Genomic DNA, 23,908 nt, shown 5'->3' on the forward strand with positions numbered 1-23,908 from the left:
TATTACTATTGCTATAAGAGTAGCAGAATATGGGATGGCATGGAAACGGCTCATTGTATCCATCGAGTTGTTTAAAATACAACCTTCAGCAAAAAAGAGGAAATATGCTTAGCAAATTTTAAAAGTACAATATGGGTAACAACACTCTTAAAGACACAAAGTAGTGTTTGCTATTTAGACCATCTTCACTAGTAATGGCACTATATACCGAAATAGTAATATTTGCAAATTATTAAGTACCCCAGTGGGTATTTGACATTTAACTTAACATCTTTTTAATAAGGTGTGCTTATTTGTGAATCGATTTTAGTTGATGAAATCTAAGAGTAAAGGTACAGAAAATATAATCTCTTACTTAAAAAAATAAGGTAGGTGTAAAATTAAAGCCGACATGGTAAATGGTACAATATTTAATAATTTTGTACACAGAATGGAAATAGGATAATTAAACCATCATTATCCAGTATCATTATTCGTCAAGTCAATATTGCACAATCAAAATAAATACATTGATGAGATTACATCACTAAATGTTTGAGTAAACTAAACTTTAACCTTCTAGTTTTTCTACCCTATTTACTAATATCTCTCTTGCAACAAATTCCAAATCCTCCGACATTATCTTCTGAACAGTCTCTCCCTTTTCCGCCATTATATCTTCAATATTTTTCTTTCCATTCATATCTGAGAACCAGTTAAGGTTATCTGCAATTAGGTGTTTGTTTTCGCATCCATCGCATATTACTATAACAACACCCTTGTAATATGCCAATTTCGTAATGAGCTTTGTATTCCTAACATTACATTTTTTGCACGTGAACATTAATTGAAATTTTCCTTCATATTTCTTCTTTTCATTAATATCGTTAAGTTTCGCAATGGTCGTACTAAAATTCCTCGGTGATTGCACCTTTGGTGTTGAAGTAGACAGTGGCACTGGTACAAAAATACGTCTTCCGAAATATGAGTTTCCATTGCTGGGGAAAAATACTAAATTGTTTAACAGTCTCGGTTTATGATATTTAACTACAAAGTCGATTAAAGTCTTGTGCGACATATTTATAAATAAGCTTAATGTTTTGATTAAGAATAGTCAATTATATTTATTGAAGTTTATAACAAAAACTGAACGTCGGAACATAAAAACTAGATTTCATAACTATATTTAAGCTTTCACTATATTTTGATCAACATAACAATGTGCAAGAGGTAAAATGACATTATTTGTCACTTTCAATACATTAATGCTGCCATCCTACGGATCTCTAAATAGTACTAAATTATAAAATATTAACGACTTCATACATAAGTGAGTTGAACGAGCGTATTAAGGAACATTGTACCATTTAATAAAACCCGATAAAAATCTATACTACAAACAATTTTGTTATAATTTTTACATTTGTGATATTATATTTTTAATGGTTAATAAGTAATCTACTTCATGAAGTTAATTTGTATATATGAGAATATGAAAACGTAGGAAAAAAAATTATACTTCCGTGTCAGTTTTCATGTAAGAAGATCAGCTATTGAATAGAGTTTTTTGGATATATATTAACGATTACTAATAATCCGGTGAAATTGTAGTATGTAGCACGAGCCGAGGCTCCTCCGGGGGCCTTAAGGCTTCGTTACCTTAAAAGAGGTCTTAGGCTAGGCCCTGTCGCTCCTAACACGGAATCAGCCAGGGTACGCGGCCGGTTGGTCGGCGCAATCATGCGCCACATTAAGCGTCTCCTGGTCCGCCCTCCAAACAGTCGCAAGATCTCACACCCTCCATTCCATAGCGTTAGAGTAAAAGAGAAAAAAGCTTGGCTTGGGAACGCTTGACGAATGGAATAGGAGGTATATAGAAGGCACGACGGTATCGACAACGCGGAAATTCTTTCCGGACGCCGTCTCAGCCTATCGCGTGCTACGCAGTATCGAGGTGGACGCGGTTTTCGTCCAGCTCTTAAAGGGGCATGGGGGGGTTCTCCGATTACCTTCACCGGTTTAAGCTCAAGGAAGACCCCCCGTGCTTCTGTGAACCAGGCGTGGACCGGACCGCGGTCCAACTGGTAGCCCACTGTCCCTCATTCGGAGGACTTTGGGTCGACTACGAATGCCGGTTAGGTATGAAGATCTGCGAGGAGTTAATAGCTTCGCTTATGTAGAAAAGAATAATGAAAAGAGATAAATATTTCTCGAACTCTGCACGAAAATTGTAGAAAAAGCAATCAGTAGAAATAAGGGTTTAAAATAAAAATAAGTGTGAACAATAAAATATCCAATTAAGCAAAATAAAAAGAAAAGTTTACGAAACAATTTTGTTTTAATAAAAAACAAAGAAACGTAAAACTGAGGAATGAATGACATTGTAATATGAAAGAGAAAGGCAGAAGAAATTTGGAAAGAAAGATGAAGTACGAAAGAAAAGTACAAAAAAAGTATTATGAAAAAAAGTTATTAATTGAAATAAAACGACCCTGTCTTTTCCAAAGATGGGGTACGAGAGGCCACCGTAGATATTTACAGGTCTACTTTATTTTTAATGTCATTAAATACAAAAATCATAAAAATTGTTCTATAATGTGATCATTGTGACCTTATCTGGTAAACGATTAACTCGAAAAATTTAAAATCTTATGTCTACTTTATTTTTGAAACACGAAATGTTCAAATCCTACTCAAAAAGTGTACCTACCACAATATGACCTGCTTTGCTTTTTCTTTGTTGATGTTAATGCTGTTAGCACTAAGGCTTTTACAGCTTCATGGGTACTGAGTTCATGGAGCGGAAGGGTCCGTGAACTAGAACAATATGGCCTTTGACCTTACTTAGTATTCAAGTTTTTATTAAATTTTATATTTAATAAATAATTTATTCAAAAACCTGTCAAGTTTTTATAATGTAAAGAAATATGGCCTAAATAAGTCGGCAACACCGCGACGGCCGTTGTGTCAATTGAAGTTTGAAAACAATGCAGTGCGAACTATATTCTTCATGAAAATATTAAATTATTTTTTATAGTTACTGTCATAATATGTAATATATTAGTGTTTTATTAGTAGTTCATGTTTAATAAAAATGTCTTCTCTGTGTTGTAATTTTTAAGGAATCTTTTGTTATATACGACTAAATACTTCTAACGGAAGATGACCACTCCAGATGTGAAATGGATAGAAAAATTGAGAATAGAAAATTTAGATCAATTTTTTACATTAGTCCGGATGCATCTATCATTTGTTGTCGATATAAACACCGACGAGTAAGTATTAACAAAAAATAAAAATTGTCTCGTGTATTCGTTGCAGACTTTTTAAACGATGCCTTTTTTCAGTGTTGATTGTTCAACTGATAAACCAAAGCAATTCAGGTGGAATTTTCACAAAAAATCTAAAAATTCCGCATCTAATTCTAGTCAAAATAATATAAATAGCACAAAGAGTGGAGAAGCGAATTCTATCACAGAAGAAGGTATCCTAAGATTAAACGAATTAATAGACTTCCTAGCGAAATCTGAAAGTGAGTGTTTTTATATCTATTACTTGTTTGTTCTTTATGCCATACCTTGTCAAACACCTGTATATAACAGGAATGTAGCGGAGCTATTGCTTCCTTTATTTAAATATTACATAAATAATTTAAGATTTCCACTGCTAACAAACAAGTTTTTAGAGGATGAGCTGAAGCATCCTCTGTGTATCCAATGTACAATACCACACTGCAATGGCATTTGCACTTGGCCTGCAAAATGTGGTGATAATGGTGTATCATCCTATAGATATCTTTGGGGGAGGTTTATGTCTTGTAGCGTGCATCTATGAGCTGAAATGATGTAATACCACAAGAGGCATTACACCATAAAGCTGTGTGAACAGATTTGGCTTTGTGTAATTTTACTTGACCTATATCTACCTATAGTGACAAACCACACAAATCATCTGCTTATAGACAGTAGACTGCAAGAAATAAAAATAAACTCTTAATGCCTAAATTTCCTAACTTACATAAAGTTAACTACTACTTTAAAGGTCTGGATGTATGCTAATATAATAGAGTCCCAGAATATATGTTAGACTAAAAGTATGTTATTGAATAAATCTTATTTTATCATCAAATAAATCTTAAGTTTTTTGGTGATTGAAATGTGTGTACTTTGGTTTGTCAACTCATTGCATACATTTTTAAATTTCATTAAAAAAAATGCTTGACTTGTCAGCTTTTCCAAGCAGATCAGCATTCTAAGCCAGTGGTAGCTTACTAACAATATTTAAATAATTGATGATTAAAATGTTTATGATGAATGATTACTTGAATAAAGATTTCTTAAATTTTTATCTAGTGTACATTCTGGTATAGTAAAAAGTACAGAGAGAGTGTACGTAAAAAGTGTATAGTAAAAAGTAAAGAGAATGTACTTATAATCAAATATTAAACATTATTACATTAATTCCATATTTTTCTCCAGATGTTATACAAGAAGGAATATTCCGACGTACAGGCTCTCTTAGCCGTCAACAAGAGTTACGCCAGTTATTAGTGACAGGATCCAGCTTAGGTCTTGAAGATGGCAAGTTTTCAGTCCATGATTGTGCATCTGTACTTAAGGGTTTTCTTGCTGAACTGCCCCAGCCTCTGTTAATGGATCAATATTACCAAACCTACTGTACTCTTGCTGGTAAGTTCTTCATCCTTATCATTATGTCAGCCGATATATACCTACAGAAAGACGTAGGCTTTCTCCAGAAACCTCCACAATAATCAACCTTGTGCTGCACACATCTAGGAGTTACAACTGACATGTGATTGACATAACTTTTATACTAAAAATAAACAAGCCTATTCTTCTGTTCTATTTACTTACTAATTAACAGATAGATAAATTAATGTTACAAATTAAAAAAAACCTCTTTTATAAGTTTAGAATCTATCAATATTTCTGTTGTTTTAGTTGTAAACTTGGTATTATTACTCAATTTAACTATGTGAACTATGTCAGTCATGGTCACAGGAAGTCATTGGGTATAGGTTTTGTTAGGCAATCTTTGAAGAAGGCATGTGCTCTCCAGTGGACATCTATCATTTGGTATAATAATGACGTTGATTGGTGAAATTATGTGTTATTTTATCATTTATCTAAGCCTGTTTATTAATTAAAGAATTTCATTTTCCACAGCACAATATCCAGCTAATACAGAGTCGTCAACAACTAAGCTCCTTACTGCATTGCAGTTGCTTCTGTTGTTACTCACTCCATCGCACAGAAGCTTTTTGCGGAGGCTCCTAACATTGTTACGTCTTGTAGCTGACAATGAAGCATCTAACAGAATGTCACCAGATACTTTGGCTACTATGTTTACACCGCATCTGCTTTGTCCGAGAAAGGTAAGTTTTGTTTATTTCCATATATGTCTTTTGAATGTTTACTTTTTTTGGCTGAATAGAGGTTGGTCTTATTTAGTAATGAAAGGCCTTTTAATTCTGAAGCATTTAGTGTTTAGACTTAAAGAAGTCCAGGGCTTTTACTAATATATGATTCCTTCAAATTCCTACAACAGCATTGTGGTAAATGCACGTAAGGTGGAAAATCAGTATTAATTTGTATTAATAAATAATTGTTTCTTCAGTCGTATTCACAAAATAGAACTGTATTGAAAAACAACTGATTTTATGTTAATACTCTATATATTTTTTTTTATTTTCAACAATAATGGTTTTGATCCAAGTGTTTACTCTGTGGGTTTTGTAACGGAAAAAAATTGTTTTTAATATTTATTCATTGTGATTTTTTATTTTTTGTCTCTTATAAGAACCTTAATGAAAACATTTTAAAAAATTATTGAATTGAAGTGAGTAAAAATTGTTGATAAAATTCTGTGACAGACAGACTTAGTTCAATCCTACTTGGACTGAATGTTGATCTGAAACAACCATATCAAATCAAAGCGAGACAGACAACCTGAGCATGTGATTTATAAATATTCACAAGCTTATGGCATGCAACTACTCTCAAACAGATGTATGGCGCTTTTAGCTGCCTTTGAATATGACTTCATATTCTAAGGCTGCAAAATGGTATCCTAAGAACCATTTTAAATAAGCCATAGTTTATCAACATTTTAAAAACAACATTTTAAAAGTAGCAGGAAATAAATGTATAAGACGATTGGAAAATCACCCTAACTATTTAACTGCATTAACAACCATGTTATTACAATATTGTGGAGGTTTATGGTTTTAATTAAATATATTATGTTTATTTACAGTTATCACCTGAAACATTCCATGCGGATTCAATAGCCTTGTCTCCAGTGATCAGCTTCATGATCCGTCAGTCTGCGAAGCTTTTCGATGCGCCTACCCAGTTGGTCACCGACGCCGCAGCATACTTTACGATACGTGAACGCAAAAGAGTGATGTCTCCTGACGTTGACTTGGATGAGAGCATTACTGATAAGTAAGTTATATACATCAATTTTTCCTATAACACGGTGTTTTACCTCTTTAACGCGGGGATTTCTTACGTTATATTGTTTCATAATTAATTTCCTTTTATAGTTTCCTATGTATAAAATATTTTTTTTAAATAAAATGTTCTTAGTTTGATTTTAATAAAATTTACTTCTTTTTCTTACATAGTTTTTGTTTAATATAAGTACCATTTAATTCAACTGTACAACTAAAACATTTTAGGAGTCCGGCACCACCCGCACAGGGTCCGCCCGTCGAATTGATGCTCTTCTTAGTTTCTTTCCATTTACATTTCCCACGACAACCAGCTTATCGAGACTAGTTGCCTCCTAGCTATGTTGCTGAAGTAGCCAAGAATCCACTTATAGCTTGGGTGATATAAGGCCTTAATACAGAGTTCATCGGAAACTTTTTTTTTTAATTATACCGGAGTAGTACTTGTAGGTTTATAGATTAAATATACGGCTGGAAACGATTCTATCTACTATTTAGAGTTTCAGATAAAAGACGCTTTAGAGTACTGAAATTGTTTATTAATTTTTTCAAAGATATTCGTAAAATTCTTTCCCCTTGTCGCTGGTCTAAAATGTTATCTTCGTATTGCGTTTCGTATCGTTTTATAATAACGATACGAATCAAGTTCCAGAAAGTTCATTTCTTTTTACAAATCGACCAATCGAAGAACGGCATACATCATAATCATTTTATAAACGCTTTTTAATTCCGTAAACATTTATTGAAGCCAAATGACAGTGTCGACCTTAAATATCTAGAATTAAGGTCTGATTTAGTCTGTCGTGCTAAATAATCCTACATGTCAACGAGAAGTTTCGAGATGCTATCATTATAGTTCTTAACTAAAGATATATTCCAACTTCCAGAACTGCAGCGAACACAGTGTATACGTTCGTGGATCGAAATAGGACGTGTGCAGAGAATGCTCGCAATCCAACTGACACTGCGCTAGCGCAGCTTTACGCCTACATCCAAGCGTTACCAGACTCCGCCCACAAACGTCGCTTGGTTAAGCATTTTAACCGTCAGAACGGATATGGTAAGTTTTAAATAAAAAACTCCCTGAATTTGACCTGAATTCCTGTATTTCAGTATATAAAATAGAAAATAGTTCTACAGAAAGGCGCATATAAATAATACACCTAAACCTTTCTAGTCTTATAAAGACCAAAAAAACGTGTAAAAATCAACATAAAACTATATAAAGTTAAACGATTTAAAAAATAAACCATATTAAAACTTAAAACCATAAATTAAAATAAATAAGCTGCTTTATGAGTTATTTATACTAGAAAGAAATTTATATAAAAGCCTATAATATATATTTATAAAATTCGAGTTGTATTACAGTATCCGGTGATAAATATTGCACACTGATCTTTGGAAAGACATAATCGGCTAATTTCGGCTTCGTACAACACTATCTCTGTCTCACACTATCTATGAGACGTTTTGTCAGTCGTTGTATTTAGTGAGACAGAGTTAACGCTCTACGAAACTGAAATTAGCCGATTGTCTCTTTCCAAAGGTCGGTGTGTAATATTTATGGCCGGGGTACTGTACATTTATATAGCTTTACATTTTTTTAACATAATAGCTATCTAATATTTTTTTGTAGAATTTTTATTCTGCAGACATTAGCGCCTGTACCTTTGTTTTTACTATTACATTCAAAATTTCTGCAGTTTTTTTTTTACTTACATTTTTGCATGTTGTATTTACTATCTTTTAAAATTTTTCCTAGCTTAAATCGTAAACTATTTAAAACAAAATTGAAGTTAACTATTTTTTTAATCATTGGTGTATTGTTTACACCTATTTGCAATCCAACTGTATATTGAAATTTATAATAAGAACATTTAGTTTAAAAATATAGAAATCCCAGGGTGTCTATAATTGGCCAATTTATAAATTTTGAGTTAGTGTTCATCGGAAATATTCGATATCGGCTTTTAAAATAAAATTTGTTTGTCGTGATGATTTTATGAATTACTAAAAAGAAAACCTCGGTCGGCCTGCACCCTATATCTTCTAATTACCTTAAAAAGATCGTCTATCTACCTTGTCGATTCTTCGTGCTATGTAGCCTACCTGCTGCTACTTCAACTCTTCAGCTGGTCTATTGGAATTCTATGTGGGCAGCTTATGCTCAACAGTGGATCTACTATAACTGAAATAATGGTTACATTGATGACTATTAAATATGCAAATGTTACGGTTTTTAGGTACTCCAATACAGATACAAAGAACCGGTAAAGCTGCCGGTTCGCGTAGCTTCGGGGATTCGATCAAACGGCACATCTTCAACAAGGGACTCCTGAACAAAACGCCGAAGAAAGGATCCGGGTCCTCTATCAATACGGTCTTGGAGGTAAGACGAATCCTTAATAAAATACAGTCGGTTTATGTGAAACTCGACCTTTTTGTGTTATCATTTAGCATGTTCATAACTAACAATGCATTGTCTATGTCACGTCTTTAAAGCTTGTGCTACACTGCGTTGCGATGCTATAGTATGTTAAAAGTGTAATTTTAATTAAAAATAATATGTGTAAACTGACATGGTTTTCGGATATCGGATAATTGGAAGCATATTTGGTGAAGCAGCTTCAACTTTCTCCTTTCCTTCTTCTTTTCAATCAGTAGATGCCTATAGCAAGGCATAAGCTTTCCCCAAAGACCGTCACGATCATCAGTCTTGTGCTGGCTACATCTTGAGATCTTAACTATATGGTCAGTTCTCCTTTAGCTATCTATGCCGCCTGTACCGGCTCGATGTCGACACTCGAGAACAGCCCCAACAGCCATCGGTGGCACAAGCAATGTGGCAAGCTCACTGTCACTCCAGACGAGCAATTCTTACTTCTTTATACTTCTGTTATTATCCATAATGATGATGATTAGTCGTCCTTACCTGGGTCTTGATCTTTACTTAGTCTTTTTTCAGTATTGTTTAATACCACAACCTAGACCAAAATGTAATTTTAAACTAATTCACATTTCGAGATAGGCTGTTTAGTGTTTATTTCAGCAGTAACTTATTTTTCTGGTGTTTTCTGGGTATATAAACATTACCTCTGTGTAAGCAGGTAACTATCCGGCTTGTTCAGTCATTGAAATATTTTTATTATACTTTCTCTAAGTTTCACTAAATTATTTACACTCTAAAATCTGATATCTGGTTATGATTTTTATATAGCAATTACCGCATTGAAACTTTAAAAAAATAAACAGTATAATATAAAGAGTATATAGTGCTACCGAAAATGAGACGAAACGGGGGGCGGGGGTGGATATCTGCAGCTCGGATCTGACAGTCCGCCGTCGTTTTCGTAAGGTGTGGTACAATTTGATTTCCATAGTACTCTATAGCATCTCATTGTAGTGTAGCGCAACCTTAACATGCCTTCTATATTCTTTTAACTTTCCCATTATGTGCTAATAGCATGCGTTATTTACAGAAGTCGTGCAAAGCGAAATTAAGGTATTCGGACGACAGTAAAGTCGATGTCACACATAAAAATATTGTTCTAAAGAATTTAGCAAATAAAATCGCGAGTACGGAATCTTTAGACAATAATGACGATTATGAATCGGATGCCAGTAACGAAAGCACTCTGTCCGAAGGAGCATTAGATCGCTCCAAAAAGCTTAGCCCCAAATTCGTCTCCGAACCGAATTTAAGCATGATCGATCCTAATGATGAGACGCCTAAGAATACAAAAAAACGTGGTACGCGACTATTCCGATCTAAAATAATATCAGCATCTCAAAACTTGAATAAAAAATACCAAAAACGTGGTACGATTATACGTGGTACGCCTGCATCTTGCGTCTCCTGCTTCGAGGATCAGGACACAGGTTCGGAGACTGATATATGTGATGACGAGAAATGTGTGGAAACGCCAAATAAATCTAAGCTCTCCGACGAGGGGTTAGAGTTTAAAGTGCATTATTTGACAAGTACACCGGGGTTGATTGAAGAAGCTTTTGAAGACTGCAGTACACCATACACAAGTAACTTCAGAAGAGCCTCCATGTCGCCTATAACGAAGTCAACACAGAAATTGTCGAAAGCCATGCAGGTTTGTGAATAATTCATTGTTCATTGATCTCTTTTATCATTAAGTCCTTCTAGTTTCTTCCATCTTTATCCTATATAAGGTCATGATTTCTGTCCAAGATCTAGTTGCTTTAAATGTACTCTGTATGGAATGGCAACCTTCAGCACAACATAAAAGGTATATGAAATTAGTTAAGTCACCAAGCAAAGTTAATAACAAAACATTTAGCAGAATAGAAGACGTTTAACTGTAATCAAATATTAATAATAACAAAACAGTTTATTTATTAATATTGTACTGGAATATTTATAGCTTCAAATAAAACAGAAATACGATTTCCTATCCTCCAAGTTGTACGCACAAAGGAGCATACAATCTTGATTAGCCAATCAGCGCCCGCGAGACCGTGCGACAGTGACAGGTGACTGTTCGAAAGAGAGATCCGACTATATACGCGCATCTGCGCCTCAGCAGTCTTAAGGAGCATTCACAATATAATATTTATTTTTTAAACAAGGTCATTGGTTATGAGTGTAAAAGCGTCAAAAAGATGAATGTATATTTATGTCGGTAAATGCTTTAAAATTATTATACTTATTTCCAATCATTCTCTGTATAATGTTATTTGTTTAAAATGTGTTAGATTAATAATTTTTTTCTAATGGAATGTGCCAGGCCAATTACTTCTGGCAGTACAAAATCTGCAGCGATGGATAGTAAAGAATTATTTTAATAATTTGTAAATAGTAAAGTAAGTTTTTCTTACTACAATATCATTACGTTATTTATTACTTTTGAAACAATTGATTTTTGGATAGATTGTTCATGAATTTATTGACAGCAAATGAACAACACATTCCTCCTTTAAAATCGATAATGACTCTATATAAGAAATAATTATTTTTCAAGGAATCGATAATGACGCCCCGTTCGAGGAAGCCTCTGATAATAACGTCGGAACAGCGCGACAGCTTGCCCGACACCAACAAGGACGATAAGCTAGACCGCGTGTCCTACCGTTCAGTGTCTCCGAAGAACGACAGCGACTTCGTGTCATCGGACGACGACATGATGTCGCGGTCGGAGATCTCCTGCGACAGGTAAGGCACGATAACATGGATATAGAGTAATCATTTCTGCTTCTTTTATTTAATTAAAGCTATAAATTACTAATAGAAGAAATTGCATTTTAAAGAATACAACTGAATTTTTATTATCACCATGTAAACAAATCCTTACTTTCTTACCTTCTTCTTCTCATTCCAGCCGATAGACGTTCTGCCTGGCATAGGCCTTTCCCAAATATCGTCTTGATATCGGGTTTTGCGCTGCCCGTATTAAGCGACTTCCCGCAACCTTGACTATGTCGTCGATCCTAGTGGGGGGGCCTAACCACGCCGCGTATACACATTGGTTGCGCGACTAATGTGCCACTGCCACTTCAGACAAGCAATTCTTCGAGCTACGTCGGTAACCTTGGTCATACTACGAATCTCCTTATTTCCGATATTGCAACGTAATTCCGAACATAGCTGTCTTCTTTGCTCTCGGGGAGACCATTATAAGGCCTACACACGCTTGTTAGACTTTCGTCTTCAGGTATTGCAGTATTTTACCTGATATAGTACGCCCTTATGAATAACAAATTAAATAAGTGTTATGTGATATTAACTCTATCTTGTGAATAGAATAAAATGTTGCAGATTTTTGCGTGCACATTAATAAAGTATGCGTTACTTTTTCTTTTTATCTGATAGTCATCTACAGCAGGGTATAGACCTCTCCCTTAAGTCGCTACTGATTGAACCAATAAGTGTAATTAATTTATAATCAATAATCCAATTATAAAATATGCAAAAGTTTTAATATTTTAATACAACCTATTAAAATACACCAAACACAAATATGTATTTTATAGCAAAACTGAAATGTATTTTAAAAAAACTTATCTCATTTTCAGGTCTAGCCGTTCAGCGAGCGTGTCTTTAAGCAGAAATAAAACCCCGTTCGACGCCCGGTCGGCTTCTGTCTGCGAAGTCAGTCCACTTCGTTCAGAGAGCACTCGATTTGTTATAAGTCACGAAAGAAGGAACTTCATGGAGGCTGACTTGAATCCCGCCCTCTGTGACAGCGAAGACGGTCTTGTGATACCAAAGTTCAAAACATCACACGAGATGACATGTTTCGTTGAGAAATCAAAATCACTATCGGAACCTTTTCGAGAATATTTATTATCTAGATCAGTATTAACGGCAACACCAATCGATCTCTCTATATTAAATAAGTCAAATGATACGGAAGAGAGAATAAGTGATTCATTGCTGTTCTGTTTAGATGGCAACACTCCCACAGATCTAACCGCGTCTATTAGTAATCTAGTAGTTGATTCTAATAACGGTCGGTCCCCTTTGAAAGACATAAATAAATATGAAATGAGTCCAAATAGGAAAAGATGTGCGTCTACGAGCGAGACGGCAATAGATAATAAAAAGGTGATGGTTGAGAAAGAAAATTATTCGGATAAACCAGTTTTCGCATTACGCGAAACCGATCTATAGTGTTACCAGAAATAAATACTCATTTATTATAATTTAATGTTTGTTGCCTTGTGTCATAATTTCGGCCGCAGGATGTCCACTGTTGGACTCTCACATAGATTTTAGTATAAGACTGGTCTAAAACTCTTACACGGCTTTTCGCGAATCTGGTTGACGTCTTACGTTTTACTTGATGTTGACCATCTGTTATGTAGCCTGCCCACTTCAACTTTCTAATCCGCTGAGTTATATCGGTTACTTTCGTCTATAGATTTCATCATTTTTCATCGTGGGCAGAAAACTGGTCGCTAGGGCTTTAAGGTGGATATTTATCGGAGAATCTATGTCCAGCTGTGAACGTCCTGCAGTCGAAGCGGTGATGATGATGACATTTAATCACAATCTTTTAACATAATATAAGTACAAATAAACCGTAATATTAAAAAAAATAACAACCAAAGTATTTAGTACTAGACGAGAAGAAAGAAGAGTTTGAATATTGTTTTTAAAATATTCTTAAAGTTGTTAAGCACCCGGTTACAAGTGTGAAAGGGCTATTGTTTGGCCGTTGGTTAGATATTAACTCAAATGTGATTATGATAGCATTTTACGATATAAGTATAATTTGCTAGTAGATTTTAAATATTATTGCTTTTGATATAAAGGTCAATTTCAATTGATTTGCTAATGATTCTATTATTTGTTGAAAGTTAACTTTGATTAGTGTAAAAGGTTGTTAAAATATGTAAATGAGTACATATTTAATGATTATCAATAAATAATTATTTAATTATGGTGTTTTATTCATTCAGTACCTTCATATCATAGACCCCTACCGTCACTACAAGGTGAAGGATTCCCCCAAAGACCTCGACATTGACAAAACCTTGATTATGTTGTGGGTTTACCAAACGGGAGACCTACTCACGCCGTATCTACCGGTTCACGATTGCCACTTCAGAACCTTTCGTCTCCAACGGCTTTTGGTTGCATGAGCGATTTGCTCCATTCACTGCCACTTTAGAAGAAAAATTTTTAGATCTTCGTTGGTGACTGGTGCTCTGGACTACGGATCTCCTCATCTCTAATTCGATTTTGAGCATAGCTCTCCATTGCTTATGGGTGACCTTGAGCCTTTTATGGTTCATTGTAAGCGACCACGGCTCTGATCCATATCTGTATATGTCTTCAGCCATTGCGTCAAATTGTTTTTGATGTTTCGAGATATATCAATAATTTTCTCTCTTTATTTTATATTTGAAACAATATAAATTGATAAGGTTTATTATTAGGGCGAAGGTTTAAATTCTAGATTTCAGAGAAATGTTAATAGGTAGTCTATGGTAAAGGATTACTTACCAATATATATGAAATAAATAAAACAAATCATATCGTATTTATATTCAAAAGGTAATAATACAAATTCCAAGTACTTCAAAACGATTTACTGTTAAATCTTATATTCAAATGAAATATAGGATGATCAGGCCGACAACTGTTATCAAAGCGAAGCAACAGATCAGATTGCAGCACACGTTGAAACTGCTAGAACCTTCCGCTCTCGAACATTTTTTTTTACTGAAATCATACAAAAGTATATGCTATTTAGATCGAATTATATTAAATTACGTATTGAAACAACAAGTAAACATGACGTAATGTATTAACGTAAGATAACTAAAAAAAAGTTTTCCGAGTTTGTCATAAGGCTTTAGATCAAGGCACGTGCAGAGCTTTCGAAGTTGGAGGATTTAATATTAGAGGATATTAATCTGTTGCCAGTAGTAATTCTTGGTATGAAACAAATTGGTCTCTTGGCATACTTATAACGTACACGAATAGGCACTGTAATGATCCTATGTAGATAATAATATAAATAAATTATTTAAATTTCATATAGCTGTGTATTAGTGTTATAATGGGCGATAATATCACCAAGTTAATCCTTCCTGACTACTTAAAAGTAAATTGTTATTTCTTAATTGGGTTCCCTTTTTTGGGGGCGCTCTCGTTTCTACCATGGTCAAGCAAGGACTATTTATACAATTAATATTTTTTACCGAGAATTATTATTGTCAAACTCGACTCTCATCAATTTTTAATATCTTCCATTAATTTCTCTCTTTTTTCTTTTACAACATCATACATTTCTTTTCTTATCTTTTCTTTCGTGCATCGTTTTACTTCTATCCCTTTCTCCTGGATCCCACATTTCGATTTCTGTTTATTTTCCTTTTTAACCTTAGTTTATCATTTATTTTATTTAGTTTTCTTAATATCAACAACATGATTAAATTTTAGTCAACTTTTAAAATTAAAGTTTATTACCACAATCATCATTTTTTTGTTTTTATACTTAATTTTGAATTGTTATATTTAGTATCTTCTTTATTTCACATTTTAATTTATGTAATTTTTAAAAACGTGGTCTCTTACTTCTGGCCTCATTGGCTAGTTCACAGTTTCTCCATTAGCCATGGATAGGGGTATATCAGATATTTCTTTAGAAGATTAATAATTGATCGAATTAGAATTGAGAAGACTCGTAGATAGACGAAGGTAATCAATATAGCAAAACGGTTTAGTAAGTGTAGTAACGGCTTAGTAAGTTTAGTAGAAGGTAATCAATATAGCAAAACGGTTTAAAGTGGGAATGTAAAAGATATTCGCGGGAGACTTAAGATTATGGAGTTAAGAGCACGAACTGGCAATCGCAGCATAAGACGTCCTTCCACAAGGTGGACAAATCAGATTACCTTGTTAAGTTTCGCAGAAAACGGTAGATGCTGGTCATGTCCAACCGGTCTTACTGAAAATCTAGGGGGGACCTATGTTCAGCTGTGACCGAAATAATTTTTAGACACGTAAATAAAACTTACTCTCTCTTTGCTGTAATGGCGCGTGTTTTACATTTTATTTTGTCCTCTTTGCGTGTCTTCTTAGTGCTTTTGCTGAAAGCCGGCAGCGACTGCGTCCTACAGCACAGCGACTGATGATGTGAATGTAGACGTCGTAACTCTTTCAAACACCGTTCTCTTTCCATTCGCTCTTTCGCCTCTTGCAGTCTCTTTGCATCTTTTCTCCGCTGCGACTTTATCCTGCATTCTTCCCTTTGATTTCTATACCATGTTACGAACTTATTGCCTTTTGCGCATTTCGGTTTTTCTATGTAGTGTCGTATGATCAAAGGGTAGGGTATCCATCTTCGTTCTTCTATTACGATTTCAGGTCTGCGAATTAAAAGAATTATTTTAGTTTTTCTTACATCGATAGACTGGAATTTATATTTTTTTTTATAAAATCGCCTTCATATATAACGAGGAGTAGTAGCTCAGCGGTAGAGGACTGAAACTTGCGATCGAAGGTCGCGTAGGTACGATTTCCGGGATACAATATTATATAATTCACATTTTGTCCATTAAATATATAGGATTGTCATTGCTAACAAACAAGTTTCTAGAAGATGGGCAGTAACGTTCTCAATGTACGTTAATAATACACTGCAATTCCTAACTCGCCTGTCAAGCGGGGCAATTATGGTTTAGCGTTGGCTGCTATTTTGGGTCACCAATTTAGCGTTGCGTGTTTAAAGAAATACGTTTTGATTAAGAGTGATTATTTCGATAAATAACTTCTCTTTATATGTGCGAATGAGGGCGCTCAATTTGGCGTCCGTCTCGCACGTCCTTCTCGCAAGTCCCTCTCGCACACTTTAAGAGGGAGTACCGCATAAAACGCGTGTTCGCGGGAAGCCAGTCCTCAGTAGCTGTTGAACATCCATGTATAAATTATGTATACATCCATTTGTTCTTAACAACACATCACTTCCTTCTCGTATGTATTCTTTTTCATGCATCGCCTTCTTCCTCTTATTATTCATAGATCACAAATTGTTTTACAATATTACAGTTTATAATTCAGTTTTGGCTTTATTTACATTCCTTATTTTTGACAATAAACACCGTTAGGAACATAGGTTGGAAGCAGTCTGCATCCAGCGTCTTCCAACAAGGTCAGCTGTCCACTTCGTGGGTGGACATCTTACGCAGCGCTTGCCGAACCGTGGTCTGCACTTGAAAACCTTAAAGCCCCAACAGCTATCTGTTCTACGCACTATGTGGCCCTCCTCAATGACCATTCTATTGTTTGTACTTACTTCAAAATAGGAATAGCAGCGCAGTCGTCAAAAGCTGGACAAGAGACAGCCTTTTGCCGGCAAGGCGCTGGGGTCCTGCAAAAGCGCATTTGGTCTACATTGTTATCAAACCATTCAGCTACGTCTGATAAATTGTCACGAGAAATTTACATCAAATTATTTCGCACATCGAAACGTTTCCGATTTGACAGTTCTAATTTAACATCTGTCAAAAGAGACAGCAAATTGTACGTTATTTCAAATGGCCTAATAAACACTGTCAACAAGTTATGTCTAATATTAAAGAATCAAGTCGTTGTCACAATTTTAGAGGAAGACTCTTTTGGTTCTCTATGAAATTAAAGAGTTTTGGCTCAAGTAGCTTTTATTTCCATGAACTGTTTTGACAAAACTACATAGCTATTTATACACCTGCGGGAATAATGATATGAAGTGTTCCCATATTCGCGTGGCTTGTGAGTGGAGTGTTGTTGTGACGTTTATCCTGTAGCAGCTTGGGCATTCTTCGAAGTGATATACTCTATTAAAAAACGAGGATCTCTCAACGCTTAAACTGTGTCGTCGGTACAGACTCTTCTTCTTTTCAGCCGATGGACCCCCACTGCAAGGTATAGGCCTGTCACTAAGATCATGTTGTCCGGTCTTGCGGACCTTTAGAAACCTAAGTCGTCAGTCCAGCACGATTGGAACTCATTGTTTAGCAATTTGGCGATAACAAATGTAGAGTCCAGTGGGTCATCTACAGAATGAACTATAACATAGTAAATATCGATCAGTAATTATCGTTTCGCCCACTGGAAGGCATAGCCGTCCCACAAAGATATCTATGAGGGTAAATATCGTAATAGCCACGTTTGACGGACGGATTAACGATCACAGTGTGATATTATGGTAAGAACAGGACGCTGCTGCCCAATATTTAATATTCTACTCTTAAAATATTTAATATATGGGCAATCCCATATATTTATTACACCGCGTGTAACTTTTATAAGATTGTATCCTGGGAAAAATACCTGTGACTTATGATCGCAACTCTCAGTACTCTATCGCTAGGCTACCACTGCACAACGAAGTGTAATGCTATAATTAAATCATTCTATCTAAGACTTCAGGTTAATCGAATAAGTATGAGCTTTTATAAAAAGTCGTTATGAAAACTCTTTATGGGCTATTATTTTAAATATACATGGCAATTCTTGTTAAAGATTTTATATAATTTGACGTATAAACATATTATTAACATTTAAAATTAATTAACGTCACAATATCATTGTCAACTTCAACAGAGACGGATTTTGGGAATGTCTTCATTATGTACATTCAGTACGGCCACAAGCCACAATACTTTTATGTTAAATAATTCCTGTTCGTTCGAATTCAAATTCGAACGCAGATTTCAATTCGACGTGGTCGCTGCCATTGTGTTAAGGTTGGTTAAATTGTAAATACTTTTTGTATATATATGAATACACCTTCTTCTATCTCTCATGGGCAATCATCTTCCTCGCCAGCGTGGTTGGATGTTACTGGTCAGCAATACGGAGTGAACGCTACAGCAGTAAAGAAGACATTCCCAAAATCCTTCTTTGTTGAAGTTGACAATGACATTTTGACGTTAATTAATTTTAAATGTTACTATTACGTTTAAACGTCAAATGATATATAATCTTTCATAAGATTTGGCATTTTGGCTTTTTATAAAAGCGAATACTTATTCGGTATTAAAGTTAGGGCTATTAAAGTTTTTAAATTGCCTTCATCGATAGGATCGCCTATTGTACTTTTTTTAGTCATTACACATGTAAATATCTTTTCTGTCGTGTACAATAAATAGTATTAAATAAATAAATAAAAATATGGTACAATATTTCTTAAATAAACTCATGCGATTGTAGTTATCAATATATTTAACTTAGGTTACTTAGTTATTAAAATATTTAAAGTAATTAAACTTTTGATTAATTAAATTGAATTTGATAAAATTTGTGAAGGAATAACGCGTTATTTTAGTAGAACACGTGGTTTCTCTTATGCCAATTTAAAATTAAAGCGATTGGTATATTCAGCAGTATTATCTTAACAATAATGGAGGGTGAAATATTAAAACTATCCTAAAATAGCTAATTCCAACCATTACGGGTAATAACGAGTATCTAACTGCGAAATAAAGTACATTTTGGACAATCTCGTTAAACACAGAGTATAGCAATTACATTTTAATTGTTATACTCTGTGGTTAACGTGGCGGAATTTGTCAAATAATTGACATTTAAGTTCATACGGTTTTATAAAGGAGCCGTAATAGAGCCGTTCACTTTTAAAAATAATGAATAAAAATACATATGCTACGACAAATATCTGTTTTGTAAAGCACAAAAGGAATGTTATTTTTTATTTTATCTGTAGTCAAGTTAGAATTGTAGAAGGTAGTCCCGTAGAGATCACTCAGGGCTTCGCGAAGGTTACATCCTTTTTTACAACATTTAAGGAAGTAACATAAAAAAATAATAAAAATTCAACGGCACAGCTAAATTACACTAATTTATTTAGTTACTCGGTTAAAGCGATAGTCCATCAGTTTTAATCAGCCACCATGATATAATTACGGAAAATCCCTAGTATCCGGACATAACAGTCACTGGCCGATGTAACTTGATACCGAACCGGACAAAGGATCACAACTTTTCCTCAATTAAGCCCAATATAAAGTATATATATAATAATCAAAAATACTATATATATACTATAGACTAAAGCCGTTAAAATAAAAAATTTAAAGTCCTGTAAAAGTAAATTTAAGTTATTTTAAGAATTTTGGTTTTAATTTTTATTTACTTTTTGAAGTAAATAAATATTTTTTTAAATAATGGTCATTTTCGTTGAATTATAGAATGTTATACTAAAAGAATACTACTGAAACAAACTAAGAATTATCAAAAAGGTTAAGAAACATTGCTTTAAAATTTTAAATCCGGAATTGTATAAAATGTAAAGGAGTAGATTAGAGTTAATAAATAAATAGTTAAAATCACTTATATAACAACGTATGTTTGAACTAACATATATATACATATCGATTTCAGCAGTATTCAGTTTTAATATCCTGCTAGTTATGTGATTTTTAAGTCATGTCTACACATAAATGCCATGAAGTCAAAAGTTCTACATAAATTGTTCTAGACCGGTGTCAAGATGATTGTCCCGAACAAAACAACTTTATTCTAAAGCTTAAGATAACCTTAGAAATAAGTTACAACTTAAAGATTTTCGCAAAACAAAAAAGTAATGCATAAATTATTCCAAAACAATAAATTTTAAAACGGCTCTAGCGTGATCTGCATCAAAGTTTTAATAGCAACAAGAGCATTGTAAAATTTTCAAGTTCAGCCATAAATAATTGAATAACAAAGAGGTAAAGGCAAGTCATTCGATTCTTTTATATAAAACTTTTATTTCAATGTAAAAGTTTAGAAATGATATCGTAAAAGAATTTTGAGTTCGATTTTAATTTCTGCTCTTTCTACGAAAGGCTATGACGACGGAGTCGGAGATGAAAAGAGTTTGAAGTCGTGAATACTTCAACCTTTTTGATAGAAAAGCAAAAAGATTTTGTTATTTACACTTTTCTTGATTATTTCTCAAATTAATGAGAATAATTTATGAGTTTTTACATATTTTTTAAGTAAATTCAACGGCATCTAATCTTAATATTATATTAAGACCAATATTATAGAAAAAATATTGAAAATGGTATATTATTTTATTCAACAATACTATACTGATGTTAATGCGTCGAATTAAATGTTGTTGATGCTCACTCAGGAAGCTAATTATTGACAAACACTCTTTATAAAGCAATATTTATAAAGAGCTACTGTTTTAGCAGAACTGCCTTTTGAGTCGATGATAGCTTTCTGTAGAGACAACAATGCCGACATTTTATGTTGATTGACGACTCGAAAGTGCTTGTAATAAGCTATTCTTGTATGGATTACCGCTGCACACAACCAAGTTTCCTGAGGATAGGCTGTATCATCCTCTGCGTATAATAATACCAAACTGCGATAATGGCAATTGTGATATATCCACCATAGATATGTTTGAGAGAGGCCTATTTCTTTCAGTGGGTGTCTATGAGTCACATAGAGTGGCTGGGGATATAGTTGCTAGCGCTACTACTGGTCAATTCCCCCTATCTACAGTGTATATTATTACTTAATCAAGTATCATTGCCAGACGCACGTTTTCTTTTCGGGATAACAGTATTTTAGTTATTTCACGTGAAGCTATGTACCATCGCCCTCTTGTGAACCCCAATTTTGATTTTTGATTGATTCCCAATCGACGATATTATAGTGTGTGTATGCGGAGAGAGAACAATTGACTTGTTGTCAGACGTACTTCAAGTAACGCCAAAACTGCAACAGCAAACCATGTTCACAAACGTCGCCACAACAAGCCATTTATACGCCGCACGGCAGTGGATACCCTTCATGATATTTTTCCCGCATGTGTATATATAGCTATTTATAAAATATTCCGTATGGAACATTTGGTTTACTTTTTACAACAGTGTTTCATTTTAGTTAGGAAAGATAACCTCTCTACTCCTAAAGTTCTCTGAACGTATAGTGGCATTAATTGACGCTCTCCGATTACTCCATAAGCCAATTAACATAATTTTAATTATATCTCTTATCAGGTTCTTTTCAAAAGAATCAATATTCCAAATATATTACAAATAAGAAAGAATATTTATTTCAATGTTTGTTTGTGACCAAAATTAAGGATTTAAAGACTTATTGTAGGCAAATAGATGAAAGTCTTGTTGTCACTTTGAGTTCCATGAGTATCCAGACGTTCATTGGGTCGCCGTCCTGAGGATGAGCAGCATACATTCACCACCACCATATGTCGAAACCATTCACGCATCTACGCTCTTCACGAGCTTCTGTTTGGTTATTGAATTGTTCCTGTAATTGCATATCTTCTCTGACTCATGAAGCCTTTTCTTTTCCACGTTTAATTTCCTATGTCATAGTAACCGTTATTAGAGATGCTACTACTATTTTGTACGCAATAAACAATGTATCGTTACACTGCTTTGATAAAAAGCAAAAACTGTTCCACTTTAACCAGAATGTCAAAACGTGTCGGATTCTTTATTCCCGAACACAAAGGCATTGGATACGCAGTAAAATGTATTTGAAAGGAAAAATCTGTCGGTCAGTGTTTTCATTCACTTCCCACTCTACAAAGGGCGTCCGGCTACACTTACGGCTGACTTCACACATTTGGCAAATTGGCGGGCTTTTACCTTATACGGCGCTGCCGTTTCAAGTTTCCGAATCGATCCTATACAAATAAATTGGAAGTAAAAGAAAAAAGTTTTGATTCGTTATTATTTGTTTTTATGCGTAATAACAATTTTGTTGGAGCTTGCTGGTTAATTCTTCTATAATTCGAAGTCATTTACGTTCATCACTTATGTACAATGCATTTATCTTCTTGATTGTAGCATTGTATGTACGCGAGTCTGAGTGTGTGATTGTGCCATATGCAATTAAAGTTTTTGTTTTTTATGACCTCCATTATTAGAGACCTCATGTTTCCCTATCTTATATTTAGGACCGAGGCATGTTTTAGAGTGATTCTTTCATTAATTTTTTATTATTTGTCACCCTCTCTCTCTCTCATCCTTCACAATTTATCTTTCTTCCTGCTTTCATTCTACACATATTTCAACATTAACGCCTCGCCTCTCATTCTTCGCCACATTTGTTGAAATTTTAATTTCCTACATTTCAATTTCATTTTAATACGCATTAATACATGTGTGGTTTCAATTGTCAATTTTATCCTTTGTTCTAAAACGTATAAGGCTTTCGTCGGGTAAATCCGACTTTACCGAGATAATACCAAGTCTAAGCAGGTACTCGAAAAGCTAAAGTTTGCGTTGGCGATAAGAAGTTTCACGTTTCACTGTAAGTCCCAACCAAGATTCGAACCGTGTCTAAACTTTTATCGGATACGCCAACTGGATTGTGGTTAGTTTTATTTTTTCTAATACTTAAGCCGAGCTTGGAGCGGGCCTTAGCGAAAGGACGCTTGGAAATACCTCTCCACCTCTGGCGTTGAAATCAGGGAGGAGACAATAGCCTCCCTGATCGGCGGCGACGACAAACAGGCGTTCATATCACTTTGTAAAGAGATCGCCAAAAATGGCGATAGAAAGAAATAAAACAAACAGAGTATAAAAAGATAAATAGATTAAAAACGTAAATAGAAACAAAACTGTGATAGAAATGATTATAGAATAAGCAATAATGTGTAAAAAAAATCTAAAATAAAAATATAAATCAAAAAATGTAAAAAGAAAAAGGGAAGATTGATAGACGAACAGAGCAAAAGGGTAAGAAAGAAAATTTCTTCTTTCTTACCCTTTTGCTCTGTTCGTGGTATAAAAGAATGGAATGAAAGATCATGTGAAGAATGGAAGCAGAGAACGGAAATAAAAAAAAACTAAGTGAAAAAAATAAATAAATTGCCCAAAAAATATTCTGTCCCACCACAAGACAGGGGTACGAGAAAAAAAAACTCCACCAACCAACCTGCATGATGTTAAATAGACTGACTGAAAAATATTCGAGGAACGACAAGGATTGAATTCGTA

The 23,908-nt window shown here is 34.3% G+C and overlaps 3 protein-coding genes across 3 annotated transcripts; 1 reads left to right on the top strand and 2 right to left on the bottom strand.

Moving 5' to 3' along the window:
• Window positions 1-395: 395 nt before the first annotated feature.
• LOC137918385 (uncharacterized) lies at window positions 396-1,193 on the bottom strand. Its single transcript, XM_068761172.1, has one exon. It carries the CDS (start codon window positions 1,055-1,057, stop codon window positions 551-553), a length of 507 nt encoding a protein of 168 aa, XP_068617273.1. The 5' UTR covers window positions 1,058-1,193; the 3' UTR covers window positions 396-550.
• A 1,875-nt stretch (window positions 1,194-3,068) lies between these two features.
• Window positions 3,069-13,869, top strand: RhoGAP54D (Rho GTPase activating protein at 54D). Its single transcript, XM_068777782.1, has 10 exons — window positions 3,069-3,254; window positions 3,327-3,511; window positions 4,458-4,667; window positions 5,166-5,374; window positions 6,256-6,446; window positions 7,342-7,514; window positions 8,701-8,846; window positions 9,937-10,560; window positions 11,449-11,639; window positions 12,500-13,869. Exons 1-10 carry the CDS (start codon window positions 3,142-3,144, stop codon window positions 13,095-13,097), a joined length of 2,640 nt encoding a protein of 879 aa, XP_068633883.1. The 5' UTR covers window positions 3,069-3,141; the 3' UTR covers window positions 13,098-13,869.
• Window positions 13,870-14,539: 670 nt separating this feature from the next.
• On the bottom strand, window positions 14,540-17,393 carry LOC137918466 (uncharacterized). Its single transcript, XM_068761278.1, has 3 exons — window positions 17,233-17,393; window positions 15,956-16,306; window positions 14,540-14,654 (listed from the first exon to the last, which is right to left on the bottom strand). The coding sequence occupies exons 1-3, from the start codon at window positions 17,319-17,321 to the stop codon at window positions 14,540-14,542; spliced, it is 555 nt and encodes a 184-aa protein (XP_068617379.1). The 5' UTR covers window positions 17,322-17,393.
• Window positions 17,394-23,908: the final 6,515 nt, after the last annotated feature.

The sequence above is a fragment of the Battus philenor genome, unplaced genomic scaffold, assembly GCF_028537555.1.
Source record: "Battus philenor isolate CCGP_79_NKW_IND1 unplaced genomic scaffold, ilBatPhil1.0.hap1 SCAF_14, whole genome shotgun sequence".
In the NCBI taxonomy this organism is placed as follows: Eukaryota; Metazoa; Arthropoda; class Insecta; order Lepidoptera; family Papilionidae; genus Battus; species Battus philenor.